This window comes from Acromyrmex echinatior, chromosome 1 (assembly GCF_024713525.1).
Source record: "Acromyrmex echinatior isolate Ae372 chromosome 1, ASM2471352v2, whole genome shotgun sequence".
NCBI classification, from domain to species: domain Eukaryota; kingdom Metazoa; phylum Arthropoda; class Insecta; order Hymenoptera; family Formicidae; genus Acromyrmex; species Acromyrmex echinatior.
This window is the reverse complement of record NC_141852.1, coordinates 4,874,379-4,890,558: the sequence shown is the minus strand read 5'-3', so window position 1 is coordinate 4,890,558 and position 16,180 is coordinate 4,874,379. Positions and strand designations below refer to the sequence as shown.

At 25.7% G+C, this 16,180-nt stretch overlaps 1 protein-coding gene across 1 annotated transcript; it reads left to right on the top strand.

Annotated features, from left to right (window-relative positions):
* The first annotated feature begins 73 nt into the window (after positions 1–73).
* On the top strand, positions 74–15,467 carry LOC105147417 (sodium channel protein Nach-like). Its single transcript, XM_011058408.2, has 12 exons — positions 74–1,737; positions 2,341–2,579; positions 3,679–3,818; positions 5,215–5,278; positions 5,601–5,775; positions 6,338–6,483; positions 9,917–10,052; positions 10,703–11,000; positions 11,842–11,895; positions 12,048–12,213; positions 12,306–12,412; positions 15,099–15,467. The coding sequence occupies exons 2-12, from the start codon at positions 2,389–2,391 to the stop codon at positions 15,350–15,352; spliced, it is 1,731 nt and encodes a 576-aa protein (XP_011056710.2). The 5' UTR covers positions 74–1,737; positions 2,341–2,388; the 3' UTR covers positions 15,353–15,467.
* The last annotated feature ends 713 nt before the right edge of the window (positions 15,468–16,180 follow it).

Sequence of the window (16,180 nt, the reverse complement as noted above, 5' to 3'; positions counted from 1 at the left end):
ATATTATACCAACTGGATCAAAGCTATATCATTTTACAGTATATAAAAGAATATAATTACATAAATACAACAATACATTGTACATGTACAGTATATAATTATAATAAAAAATGATTAAAATGCAATATACGGGAACAAGCAACAAGAGATTTCAGAAAGCGTCTATTCTAGTACACATGGTTTCTGATAGGTTGAAATTTGTCATTTCCTGTTCCTATTGCCTGTGCTTTTTATTATGTTTCCAGCTTTATAAGTAGAATCGATTCTAGATTCAGGATCAATGGCGAAGTGACAAGTGTCACCAGCAATTGGGAATAAAAAGCTAGGACTTTATTTTTTTCTTTAATTCTTATATGATTAATAAAGACAGACATTATATTGCATTTGCATTTACTTCAAAAATTATAATTTGTTATGAAATTATAAAGTTTATGTCCCAAAATGGCGAACCGTTAAGATGTATTTGCCATTATCCCATATATCAGTAGATATGCATTGATATTCCCAGGTTGAAGGTTAAACATAGATTGACAATCTAAGTCCAATAATGAAAAAACATTATTTCAAAACCTCTCCAGAGGAGGACCATCGAATGAAATAGATCAGTTTAATGCAAGAAATCCATGTAAATGTCATAAATTTATTAAATTAATAAACAATTAATTTAAGCTCAGGTTTCAAACTGTGATATATCAACAATGTAATTATTGCAATATAATATATGGTATTATATACGCTAATATGAATGCTGCAAAAAATTTTAAGTATAATATCACGTTGTTTTATATTATTTTATCGATTAATGCTGTCAAAAAATGATTTGTGATTTGTTAATATTTATTAATACAGACATTCCATATTTAAGAAATTAAACTTTGTTTGATATATAATATATAATGTCTATTAATGCAAAGAATTATTAATGTAATTGTAAAAAACAAAATGTTAAAACTTTTAACACATAAAGTATAGTATTTTAAAATTTTCAGCTTCTTTTTTATCGCAAAAATCATGTTGCGATACATTAATGCCTATGTATTGCACACTTATAAATTATTCATGATATTCCGGGGAAGCGATGAATGATATAGTTTTATATTTTGCGATAACAAGTGATCGCAAGCGCAGTGCAATAGCAAAATAATAATTAAACGATACCACATGCACGATCTGATTTTGCTGTCTTTTTATCATAACGGGAATCAAGGCATGCACGAATCGAACGCACGCGCATTTTACAGTTCCCAAGTCCCAATGTAAGTCGCAAATTACGATTGACGTCATTTACGCCGCACAAGTGCTTAGGATATTATTATACCTGCGCCGTCCGTAACACAATATAATTACATGTGGGAGTTTTCATTTTGTGTTGTATACTTGATTATAACATTCTTTTTCGTTTGATATAATCGGTGACGGGCGTTTTACGATTATTAAAGCGAGTGAATTGCATATACTATCACTCAAAAGATTATAATTGTTATAAATCATTAATTTGTTATATTTTATTTTTTTCAAGATTGCTTTCAGAATTCTGCAAAATTTAGATCGTTGTACAGTTGTTTGATAAATAATTGTTTGACTTTGAAAAATATTCTAAGAGTATTAAATATTCTCTGCCTGCAAAATTGCATAATATTGCGTAAAACGCATTTATAATTAAATTTATTTTTATTTACACATCTCTTGATCTTGCATTTTGGTTCCTATTTAAAAAATAGAAGCCAATTGATAAAGGTAAGTACATATGTTATACAATTGTTGATCAAGAAATATGAGTATAGTATACAGTATGGTTTATCATAAATTTTATTTTTGAGTTTGAATTAATTAAAAACTGTAATTTTACAAAATATTTGCGATGTATCCAAGACATCCAATATTTTAATTCAATATTTTTATGTATCGTTATATTTATACAGTGATTGATAATTAAGTACTCCAAAAGAATTTAAGGTGGGATTCTTCAAATTAATTTAAGATGGAGACTTCATATTATCATATGTCTAAAAAAATGGCATAGTTTCAAAGATACAAAATTAAAAGGCAAATTTGTAAGTTTAAAATCAAACTGTTGGAATATATATATAAATCATATTAAATTTTCGGCTTTATTTAATATGAAAAATTTTTCTTTAAAACCTTTTACAGTACTTAACTATCGCCTTATATAAAATAGAAAAAAGTTTTTAAATAATTCTTATTACATTTTTATTACATATTTTTATTACGATTACTTTTTTAAATCTTATAAATAATCTAATTTCAAGATTAATTTGAAAACTTTTATATATGCAATAATGTGAATAGTATTACATCTTAAATAATTATTTACTCTAGGCTCGAATTAACTAATTTCTGTGATATATACATAAAAACAGATAATTAATGATGTTGGTTGAAAGAGATAAAATTAAACCTAAAAGCAATACTTTTATCAAGCAAGCATGGATGATAAAAGTTTCGGAGAAATCATCGCGCTTGAAAACTATATTAAAGTATTTAAAATTATATTGTAATTATTCCAGTATAAACAGCTTAAAATATCTTGTCGATTCTCAAAGACCTTGGTTTGAGAGGTAAAATCAATCAAAATCACTTTTATTTACAGTATGATTAGTGTATGCAATTAAATATAGAATTATGTAGGAATTTCTAGATATATAAACGCAAAAATTTATATAAGTATCATAAAAGACTTGCTGCTAAATTTGATCTTTTCAAAATAAATATTTTTTTAACTCTTGCAAATATCTTTTTAACTCTTAATTACAATAATAAATTGTTTTATTTAATTAATAAATGATCTTTAATTTTGTATTAAAATAAAATATTTTAATATATAAAACTAAAGATGGATAAAAGAAGGGAGAAGCAATATCATATTCAAGAATTAATTCAGGCAACATGCAAACATTATTGTCGTTTGACATCAAAATGACATAAGCTTGCTACTTGGGAAACACATAATACTTTTAAATTATTGTTTATAAATTTAATTAACATATTGTTGTATAATTAAGATTTAGTAATACAAAAACATTGATTTAAAAAATATGACATTATTATTATATTACTAAAATAATGTCATATGAAGATCGTACTTTTGGAAAAAGTAATAATTCGTATCTAAAAATAAAAAAAAAGTTTTTTGTATGTATGTATAGTATGTCTTTTTATTTATTTTTCTTGTTTTTAGATCTATTTATAATTAACTTTTTATTTAAAATGAATATTTCTTAAACTGCACACTATTTTATTTGTATTTTTGAAACACTCTAAATTATGCGCAAAACTAATGTATTTAAAAGATCTTAGTATAATAAAATTTTGCTTCAACAGGATTGGTTTGGATGTTGCTCACTCATTTAACAAACTTGCGCTCGAAAGCTAATTCGCATATAATATAATACGATTGTATCTTTATTTTAGTAATGATAAAAGCGGTTTAAGCACATGAGTTGCATATACATATAGAAAAATATAAATAAAATAAGCAAGCAAAGCAAATTAATAGGGTACTATTAATTTGCTTTACTTGCTTATTTTATTTATATTTTTAAAAGTTCGAAGATACAACAATAGAGATAAAAGTAAAGCAAGAGTAGATTTATTTACCTATCCACTTTAACTAAATAATATCATTTTTGCACTTGTGTAATTAAATATATCTTTCAGAATTATGTGGGTTATTATACATTGCATAATTATATCTGTTCTGGTGAGTATGGTTTATACTTCCTATCAAGAATTTGAGTCACAACCTTTAGTAACTTCCATGGATGCAAATATTAAAACGGCTAAGATATTCTTTCCAGGTATATTAAGATTAAGATATTTTCTTAACTTGCGTGCATGCAATTTATTTATAAAGATTTATATGATTTTTAATATACTAATAAATAGTTCATTTAACTAGGATTATTTATCTTCTAACGGATAAACATTTTCCTGAATTGAATCACTCGTAATAATTACGAAAATATTCAAATTGATGTATTTATATATATATTCAAATAAAGAAGCTTTTTTTGTTATAGATATAAAAATTAAATAAGAAATAATGTTTCAAGATACAAAAAATATAGAGATTAATAGAATAAATAAAAAAATTAAATGTATTAAAAGAATTAAACAAATCATTGACAATTATAGATAAAAAATACATTTTTAATTAATATATATATGCAAATATATATATATATATATAATATATATAGTAATTTAAGATTAAATTATTTAAGCATTAAAGGTTCAGCTTCGACCGTTATAGGCATTTAATTTTTAGTATTGATTATTCTCACATATGCGATTTAACATAAAGATTCTTAATATTGTTTTTTTTTATCATTTTTATTTTTAATATATATATATATATATATATAGATATCTTCTCTTTTTTTCAACAGGTGTTTTTTGGTAAACCTTTCTCTTTATACTTATATCAGAAAATAATCTCCGAATGATCTTGATCTTGACCTTGATGTTATTCATTTAAAAGTTATTAACAAAACAATTTTTATAAATTATTTATATGAAATTTATGAATTGTATGCAATTTTAGTATAATATATGCGTTTTATATATTAAATCTTCGCTTAAAAACATAAATCTGACTTTAAAAATGCAAAAATTATGTAAGAACATAAATTGTTAATAATAAAAGTACAAAATGGGTAGTACATAATAAAAGTTTTTTTGCGTGATAATCAGTGCGAAATAAACATCTTTATTATAAAATATCTATACACCAAATTAAAAATCTTCATATATATTTTTCGACTCTGCTTCAAACCACCTTCAATACGTTAAATAAAAATCTTTCTACCTATTCATGATAAAAAAGGAAAAGTAACAAATCAATACTGTCCCTGTTTAATTGATACGTGGTTTAAAAGTCAATGATAACGAATAAAGTATAGAAATTAGAGATCATGATTTTCAACGTGTATTGGAGATACATGTATAAGTGTACACGTGTAATTAATTATACATCCGTATTTCAATTCGTGTAATTTTTAAAATACGGATACACAGGTATTAAAACACACGAATACACGTATCGAAATATACGGTTTAAAAGAGACACATATATCCGTATATATTATATCAATATACGGATATAGTTACACAGTATATCATTTTCTATTTTCCCTTTTCTTTTTTTTTTATTTTGTTACATTTATAAAAAATATATACCTCGATATTTTTCAGGAATTGCTATCTGCTCCATTAATAGAATTAGCTTGCAATCGGCGAAAAAACTGGCGACCAATATGTAAGCTGTATTTGTATACTAAATAAACGCAAATTGCGTTCACATATATTAAACATGCATTTGTGTTATATACGGATACCGACGAAATATTATTAAAGATCGATATCCTTATGGGAATTCGCATCCTTATTATATGCTTTATTAGCAAACGCACGTTTAAATATGTTACGCTATTGAACGCTATTGTAGACATCAATTACGTGGTCAAAGAAAGTCATGCATTTTTTGTCCTTGCTACTGTATATTAAAGATATCTTTGAAAAATGTGTTTTATATATGATGACTTTAAATGATATATTTATGATATTTCTTTTTAAACTAGTTCTAATGCAAAAATCACGGACCGATCAGTCGATGAAATTCTCAATTTGATAATGCAGCTGGGCAATCTCTACGTTTCTATGATGGTCATAGATAATAGTAATGATGTGGAATTAGATAAACTATTAACAACTTATTATAACGGGTCTTATGATGTCACTCAAATAATGAAAACTGTACGTATGCAAACTCAATCAACATTTAATTTCAAATATACTAGAGTTTTACTTGCAAAAACACTTTTATTAGACTTTTCTTATAAATACATATACATATATATATATATATACATATATATATATATATTATATATATAATATATATATATATATATATACACGCGTAAACTTTTTTTAATTGTGTAATAATTAAGTAACTGATAATGCAAATTGCTTAATTTTTATTGTTTAGTATAATAACAGAAATTGAATTCAAGCTTGTTTAATTTTAAATGCAAGTTTCTTCGTAATCCCATTCAACATAATCCCATTACATTTATGCCGATTTTTTTTGCTCTCTGTCCAAATTTTACTCTAACTTTCAATCTTCTAGTGATTCTAATAAATAAAAACCATTTATGCAGACAACCATTTTTATGCGCTTTAAATAAAAGATTTCCTCTAAAGATCAATCAAAATATTATTTACACGATACTTCGCGTGTCAGCCATCGTTGTTATCGTTTATATAAAAAATTGTCGGAGATTTACAATACATATCGTGTATTTACATTTTCCAGCTGACGCCACAATGTTCGACGATATTATTGAAATGTATATTGCATGGAATCGACAGAAATTGCTCAGAACTTTTTGAGTTTCGCAAAACGCAGGACGGATACTGTTGCACCTTCAATTACGTGCGTGAAAGCGACGACATTCCCGAGTGAGTATCCCGTGCTTTCAAAATGTATTTCCGGGAAGCATACACACGTAGTAATTTAACTACTTATTCGATCAGTTTGCTTACGTGTAGGCAGTGCAGTAACATTTCAGAATAGATAAATGAAAATATCCTCAAAAACAATTCCGGATGTCTACAAAACTGCCTACAGCTTTTGTACACAATTATATTGTACATAGCGTATTGCACACACGAAAATTATCTGCACTCTCTATCTCTTATCTGCATTCTAATTAACTACATTGTTGTAATTTCGAAAACGAGGCTTCCAAATACAATCGAAAATCAAGTGAAATTACGTGTAAGTTCGATTGAGATTATATAAGAAGTCTCGTTCGGGAGGATTACAACCCCTCCGCCCGCCTAAAAAAAAATCTACAAAGAACTGATTTCTAATTTTACAACGTAACTTTGAAATATAAGTAGGCAAGGCTTTTGCGAGGGAGAGAATGTTCACTTCTGGACTCTACATTACGACATTGAGCGGCATGAAATCCATTAATTCTTGGCGCTTATTTTTTCTTTTTTTAAAAAAATTTTTTTTGAGTATAATACGGTCGTGTGTGCAATAGAGCTAGAATATCGTTATGCAAACACTTAAGCTATAGATTTCATTTTGTAGGCAACTGGAGCCCTCTCTTCCCAGAAGCTATCATTATGTACTATATAAAAATGTTCTATGAGTGCCATTTATATCAAAATGTTCTATTATTTATACAACATTGTTTTATTTATCATTGTATTATTTTATTATATTTTATGACTATGTTTTGACGGTAAAGACAATAAATATATTGTTATTTTTTAAAATTAATTATTTTAAATATTTTCTCATCACATATTTAAAAGTGACAAATACCAAATTGACATCAATTGAATCGTAACACGCTACTACTAAATACTAAATAATTTTCAATGTTTGTTGATTATAATATTGCAGGAAAATACTGCTGTTTGTCTTAATCTATTTTTGTACACGCGATGCATTAACTATCGCGACGAGAAAAATCGATATTTTATAGAATAATTCATGAATCCTTTTTAATTATAATATGAATATGGAAATAAATTTTTCTTAACAGATATTTAATAGGAATCAATTTTTAATCAAAGAAAAACTTAAAATCAATAAAACGTAAGTTCTTTTATCTTTTTATATTCCAAAATATTAATAATATGTATTTTTGGCAATATACATTAATTTTTAATGATTAATAATTCATTATGTTTTAATGAAAAAATTATCTCTCATATTAATTCGATTTACATTTATAATTTTCATTTTGAATAAAAATATGCGGTATAATGGTATTTCATTTGTAGAAATTTTACTGATTTGTTAATTAGAAGTGCATGAATTAGTTTGAATTCGGATCAAATAACAATGAATTCGATTTTATTTATTTTTGAACTTAAGAGAATCGAAACCGATTAAGTTTGAAGTTTCGAATCATCAGTGATTCGAAACACTATTTTATTTGCTTCATTTTGGGTGAACCAAATGCAATATACGTGAAGTAGTACATCCATCATGGAAAAGTAATACAAAAGTAACACACTATCATTTTTTCCACGAAGACCGACACAAAAAAAAAACAAAGAACGAAGAATAAAATAGAAGCAGACATTATTAATCTAAGACCTGTATTATTTTGTGTTCCCTCTTTTTGTAAAATATTATAATATTTTGTATTTCCTTCTTTTTTTCAAAACTTCTTTTAAATTTATTTAGACAAGTACGAACAAAACAACTTTATGTAAAAAATGTCTAAATTTAAAATGAGGTAGATATATATTTGGACGTTGAAAAAAAGAGAAAGTAAAGATGCAGAGTGCAAAAAGTGCAAACAACGCGAATAAACCTAATGTCTAATCAGCATTTTAAAAATCAATATCGCGATTTTATACTGGATACTTATTTGTTTAACGGTCTTAATGTCTTATTTCATGCTTATCCTGTATTATGTGTTAATATATTTCAAATATCATTGATAGAGACAGTGTCATTGTGACTTAATATCTTTCAATCCTATCGCTCGCTTCTAAGTCTCAAAAGTAGTACAAAAAAGAGTACACAGTGAAAATCCATCGCCCGAAAAAAGAATACATATACAATAAAAAGAGTACGAATGATTACCCTAGCTTTATTTATGCATGATTTTTCTATACATTATCTCAACTCACTCTTGTATCAGCACATATCAATTCTCGTGTATGCGTTTACGTTTATTCATCGTGTATCATCGGTTATCGTTGATGAATTCTATTGGCTGTATTAAGAAAACAAATCTTATAAGCGCGTAATATTATTTAATATTAAGTAATATTTGAGGCATATTCTTAAAATATTAAATGTAATTTGAAGAACATTATACTAAAATTATATTATATTAAATAATATTCTCGAAATATTAATGGAAGTTTATATGTCCACTCTTGATAATATTGTGTGATTATTAAAAGTAACATTATTTTAATGGTACTGTAATATTGTATAAATATTATATTAAAAAATATTATAACAAAATTTACTTTAATTTGTAAAACTGCTACATCTGTTTAGTATAAGTATACGTTGAAAGATTTGATTAAAAATAATTTTGGCGCGCAATTGTAGACTGTATATGTATGTATTTAAAATCAAAGCCAAAACATTTTTTTTAGCACAAAATGCAGCATAAACTGATAAGAGCTTTTTGTTGGAATTCACTGGATTGTGAATTCGAATTGCACTAAATTAAGAATAATTAATATTTATAAATATTTTAATAATATTTCAGAGATATTAAGATATATTACCTAGAGCATTATACAAGTATATGTTATTATGTGTGTGCGGACACATAATCTCTATACACTACTCCTGTAATATTAAAAAAAAATATTATATGGTATTTTCGAAATATTATAATAACATTATTTTAATTTCTTAATAATATTCATATAACATTTTAGGAATATTTTGCGCTTATAGAGAAATCGCTCAGTAATTATTTATTACAATTGATTTGATTTATACATTTACATCAACAAAAAATTAAAAACAATATTAATTATACTATAGAATTACTGCGCTAGCTGAATGACCTTGATTTCTAAATAGAGCAGTCTGATACAGTGGGACTATTTTTTATGATTAAACTAGTATTACATTGTTGTAATTTAAAGTGAAATATAAGTGTGCTAATTTTTTTTTAAAACTTTACCAATATATAATTTTCATTTATTATTTTGTATTTTTGTCATAATTTTTTAATGAAGCATTTATTAGCCTATGTTTACATAAAATTTTTTTTCTTATTTTTACTTGTAGAATATGCTGGTAAAGTTTTACGAAAAAACTGGGACACTCTACTGTTAAATATAAGCATCACGATTGTTTATAAAATAATTGGTAGAAATTGTACTCTAACAGTCTGAACAATATGATTAAACTGACGAGAGATCAGGAACGAGTGGAGACTCTCGGAATAGAAAACGGTTTATCAGTCTTAATGGATCCACTTTTGGATGACAATTTCTATTCAATATTGCCCTTTAGGGGTTGGAAAGTAAGTAGAAACAACATTATAGGCTGTGGTAATTAATTGAGGAAGTAAAACAATGATCTTTAATTATATCCTGCATTTTTTAAAACGACTTACATGTCGGAGCTATAAATCTTATCAAGCAAAAATTATTTATCGTTCATTTTATGATGATAATGCCAGAATTGGAACAGTCATAGTTACTTATAACAGATTAGAAAAGTCATTTGTTACAGAAAAAAAATCTAGCAATTTGTTACTTGTTATCCTTGCACTTCCTGCACGGGAATTAATATATTTAATTTTCCATAAGAATGACTTGAAATATATAAGTCGGAACACGTGCGGATATATGTATATTAAAATATTGTTTTATTAGAATTGGACTTTTTAAACCTGTTTATTATTATATTTGTGCACAAAAAGTACCGCGCTGACCTTTACTTCTCAATATATTGTTGTCTGTAATTTAATTAAATTTAATTAAATTTAAAGAAATCGTGTGCGTGCATATGCGCGCGCACGAGAAAGGAGAGAGAGAGAGAGAGAGAGAGAGAGAGAGAGAGAGAGAGAGAGAGAGAGAGAGAGAGATTGAGAGAATGGGGAGGAGTGGGGGAGATCTTTCAGAGAAAAAGAGAGAAATTTAGTAAAACTAACATTCATTGAGTTTTTAGGTGACTGTGTTCAATCCTACTGATTATCCGGATATGACCAGTGGTGGTGTCACGGAGGTGTTCGCAATACCTCAATACGAAACATATCTGAATGTGGAAGCAACGCTCTTTAGTAGTAGTCAGACCATTATAAATTTACCCAGAAATAAACGTAACTGCTTATTTTCAGATGAAACAGTTTTTTCAAATATTACGATGTATACTTATAGTGATTGTATCGTCGATTGTAAGATTAATGACATACAGAAGTTCTGTGGATGCAGACCGTTTATTTATCCACGTCGTGGCAAGAAAGATTGTTAGTAAAAACATGTTAATTTATTCAATTGTTTATGCTTCCAACAATTGTTGACCTTGATCCTCAAAAATCGAAAAGTCTAAATGTGACCTTTCCGTCGCTTATTGTTTATTGAAAAGTTATTAACAAAACAATTTTTATATAAATAGAATATAATTTCTGAAACAAACAAGATATATATTTCAGCAAAGTATATATGATAAATCTCGCATTTCAACGTTTCCGACATTGAGCGATTATGATGTGAGATATGCATGCTGTTTAGCCCATTTTGACGTAAAAGAAGATCATTATATGAATTATTTAGCAGAATTTATGTTTAAAACAAAGTGTGATTGTAATGAAAGAATACCGCAACGTTTTAACATAGCAGCTTCCTTATATAATTAATGTTTATTAACTAATGTTGTAGCAACTATCAGTGAATAAAATATATTTTCTCGGAAAAATGTTAACAATATGTTATTTATTATGTGTTAAATGTTTTCTTCTTAATGTTATTATTTTAAGTTGTAATCCTAATACGTATGTACAAATACCGAACCACGCGAAATCTCCTTAAGTGTCAAGGTCAACATCAAGGTTACTCAGAAGTCATTTGAGGCTGACTGTGTAAACGGAAATAATTATCTAAGTTGTTATAATTATCTGATTGTTGTAAAAACGATCTAATTTTTTAAAATTTGCTTTATAAAAAAGAAATTTTAATTTTATTTATACAATTTTATCCTTTTTACATATTAATTTTATAAATATTCTTTATTTGAGATTATTATTATGCTTTACATGTAATATATAAATATATATTACAAATATATATGTATGCTTTGTTATATTTCAGATTCATGGCATATTTGCAATATCACAGACTTCCAATGTCTAACTAAGTATAAATGTAAACATTTTATTACATGATTAACAGTTGCTTTTTTACATAAGCAATTTGAAAATTTTGATGTTTATATTACCTATAACATATAAATATTAAATAAATAATAATAGTTATGTCATTTACTTTATATATTGATCCTTTATTTTCTGGAATAGCTAAACGATTGACGATTTTCCCTCATGAGGATGATCACAGTATTTTTCACGAAGAAAAAGATGCTTTACATTGTTTACATTGTTATCCTGCCTGCAATGATACTAATTTTGGTGTATTAAGTTGGAGAAGTCACATGGATCTCGGTACATTTGAACTTAACTTATTGTAAGCATGGCATTTTTATTGTTATAAAAAATAAAATTCTTTTTGAAGATTATTTCTAAAAAAGACATCGTCATACCTTTGTTTAATTTCAGTCCGAATTACAAAATTACTAATGAAGGAGTGCTGCATGTATACTTTTCGCAATACGGCACAATTAGATTGAATCAAGATGTGTCTTCTTACTGGTATAATCTTTTAAGTAAGTACAGATTGTTAAGAAATGTACTCGTAAATGGAAGTTTAAATGTAAATTTTTACAATATTTAAACTTTTACACGTTTTTATTAGATTAAAAACTTTATGAAATAAACTCAAAAAAATTTATGAAGTAAACTCAATCTATTTTGAATATAAGATTCATAGAAATAAAATTTTTTTCTTTTATTCTTTTATATTTCTTTTTTAAGAAATCTTATAATTATAAATTTAATTATTTTACTAAATTTTTTAAAAACATATGCTAATAATCAATTAAGGCAAAAGCCATTCAAATAATTTTTTGTAAAATAGATAAAATTGATAAGCGGAAGGAATGTAAAAGACATATCATACAAAAACTTTAAGCTTTCAGAATCATACTAATTAAAAATGATAAAGATAGAAATATCAAACATCTAATTATATTATGTGTATGATATAAAGTTAGCTATAATATTAAATATATCAATGATGTTTCGGCACTAAGTATTTATACTTATACAATTTATACTATAAGAGGGAGTTCAATTAAACGTTCTTCTTATAGTATAAATAGATGTTTGAAGACATAACTCTAATTTGCAATATTTCTGTCTTTATCATTTTTAATTGGTTGCAGAAGAAGAAGTAAATGTACAGAACGTTTTATTCAATATGTAAACTATAATCGAATTTTTTTACAATTTTATATCTTTTCCTACAAAGAATATGAATAAGATATCACATGATCAAAGTTAGAGTGGAATAGAAATTTTCTGTCCACGTTGTTCTGTAAGATGTTCAGAAGTTCTCAAAGATGGACTTTTAATTTTTTAATATTTTATGCATCACGTTCTTTATTCTAGTCTAATTCTCGTGCAAAAAGAAAAGATAACATTTTATATATGTATAAAGGGCAATTTCTACTGCTTTATTTTCCGATAGAAGTTTATTTATTTTAAACAGTTTATTCAACTTTTCATAATCCCAAAAATAAAAAAAATAATTTTTAATATATATAATTAAGATTCGGTAAAAAAATTTTTTAATTTGATTTTGTATTGGGTTGGAGGAAAAATTTGGCGATATTTTGTTAGCTTAAAATTATATATATTTTCATTAAAAATGATCAAAATTTAAAAAAAGGGTTTCAAAGTTTAAAATCTCTACTTTTGAATGGTTACTATATTTTTTTAATTTATGTGAGTTTTATAATTTTTATATATAGAAAATTACGAAAATTCTTTTTTTCACTTTGTAGATCTGTCACATGCCAAAAAATTTGCAAAAATTTTCGACTCTTTATATCGTGAATGTTCGAAGGTTTTCTTACAAAATCATTTTTTTTTAATTTCTACGATTTTCTATTTTTGAGTTATTTGCGAAATAAAAAGAAGCATTCTGATTTTGATTGTTCATAACTCCATTAAAAATCATCGTCCGCATGTAATTTGATAATAAAAAGTCATAGGAACCTTTTTTAAAAACGAATTTTTAGGAAAAACTTTAAGCTTTCACGTCTGGTAGTCAAAAATTTTGCAACAAATATATTCTGTATATAATATTGAGCTAACAAAATTTCACAGAACTTTTTCTCCGACCCAATATATATTATGTATATGAATTTATAACAATATTTATATCTATTATACTGATAAAATAATTATATAATAAAAATTTCATTCAAAATAATGTTTGAAAATTTTAGACGTTTTTTACTCATTCTTAGAAAATCTGTTTTAAAATTTAAACATAGATTTAGAAATACTTTTTAAAAAATTGACATTTTAGGAATTATTTAAAATATCTGTTACAATACGTTTTTTAAACAATATTTTTTTAAATCCAATAATTGTTATTGGATCTAAAAAATAATGCTAAAAAATACATTATTATAATATTTAAATAATATTAATCCTAAAAATGTCAATTTTAAAAAACTATTTCCAACTTTTGCCTTGAGTATATACATATGTGTTTATACATGCGCGTATGTGTACTTACAACTACAAAAAATATAGCATTATATATATCCAATCCATAAAATATTCTATAGTAACAAACCTGTGTAAAAAAAAAGAAAAAGATAACAGTGATATCGCTGAAAAAATCCATTGTCTCTTTTACAACATAAATAATCACAGAAGGATTCTGTTTACTGTTTACAAATCGATTGCCTGCAGCATCGTTTGTCTACATCACTTTTGTCGACAATTCGTTTCCGCATAAAAATTATTGTCTACAACTCGATTACCTACATACACTTTACACACAAATGAAAATTTCAGAAACAATGTCACATTTGCCTAGATGTGTTATTGCCTACCTTTATTATATTATATTACTTATTGCTCGATTGCCTGCATATATTATTCTCTGCTTTAAAAATACAAATTCTGTGTTTTAAAACACAAATTTTCTGCTTTAAAAATATAAAGTATTTTCTTACTTAACATTTTATATTTATGCGCAAAGGTGCGTAGGCAATCGAGCTGTAGGTGACAATTTTTGTAATCGATGAACTGTCATAAAAGTGATATAGACAAATGATGCTGTAGTCAATCGATTTTTAGATAAAAGGAGCCATCTCAATCGTCATTTCATGCGCGTAATGCTTTTTAAGAATAAACATTGGAAACACGTGGCCGTTTTATGAAGTGATCTTATCCTCTCTTGCTCATCGTATTACAAAAATGATCGTTTTACAGGTGATATCGGCGGTTTATGTGGCATCTTCATCGGCTTTAGTTTCATCACTATAGTGGAGCTTCTGTATTTCTTTGTGCTCCTGTTTTGCGATTTGTTCTGTAAAAAATCGGTCTTGCAAAAGGATGATCGCAAGATTGAAATCTCACCAGACCAAACTCAAACAACAGGAGAATTATATTGGAATGAACTGTTACCACGATCTTGGCATTCAGCGAAATACTGCAACTTCTCTATTAAAAAAGCTAGATATTAACTGACGTAGTTATTATAAAATTATTCAAGAAAATTTCCGATTAAAATAATTTTATTTTTGTCAATTAATACATGATATTAAATTTTAAATAAACATAAAAATTTTCTTAACAAAATATATACTTTAAATTTGAAATTTAAAATAGATATTTCCAAAATCACCGGTAAAAACCGAATCAATCTGTAGACTTTCCACCACTCCCGTCGATTAAAATCGGCGATCCTCTTTTATTTTACACCATAAAATTAGAAACTTTAATCTAAAATTAATTTTGGCTGAAATTTTGGTAATAATAACATATATATCAAAATCGCAACATAAGTTATATATGCTAAAAACGTCTTAAAGACATTTTAAGACACTGTATGTTTTGATTTTGGATAAGTGTGTTATTTTTATTATTGTACTTTTTATTTTTTGTTATTTTTGTTAATGTACTAATATTATACAGACTAGATCAATACTCTATTTTACAATATATAAAAGAATATAATATACGTAAATACAACAATATATTATGCACGTATGGTACATAATTATAGTAAAAAATATAATTAAAACGCAATACACAACTCTAATATTGTCTTACAATTAGATTCTTAAAATAAAATTATTTGAAATAGTCCGAAACCTGTATAATATAATAACATAATATTCACAATTCTTATATCAGGTACATTAATGACGACTTTTTGATATTAAAAGTTAAATTTCTTAAGAATATAAAATAAAAATTGAAAAAATATCTAATAACGTGTTAATTCGGGAAATTTTGTATTATTATATGCACTTTGATTTCATGTAATTCGGTTTACACAATTATGTTAA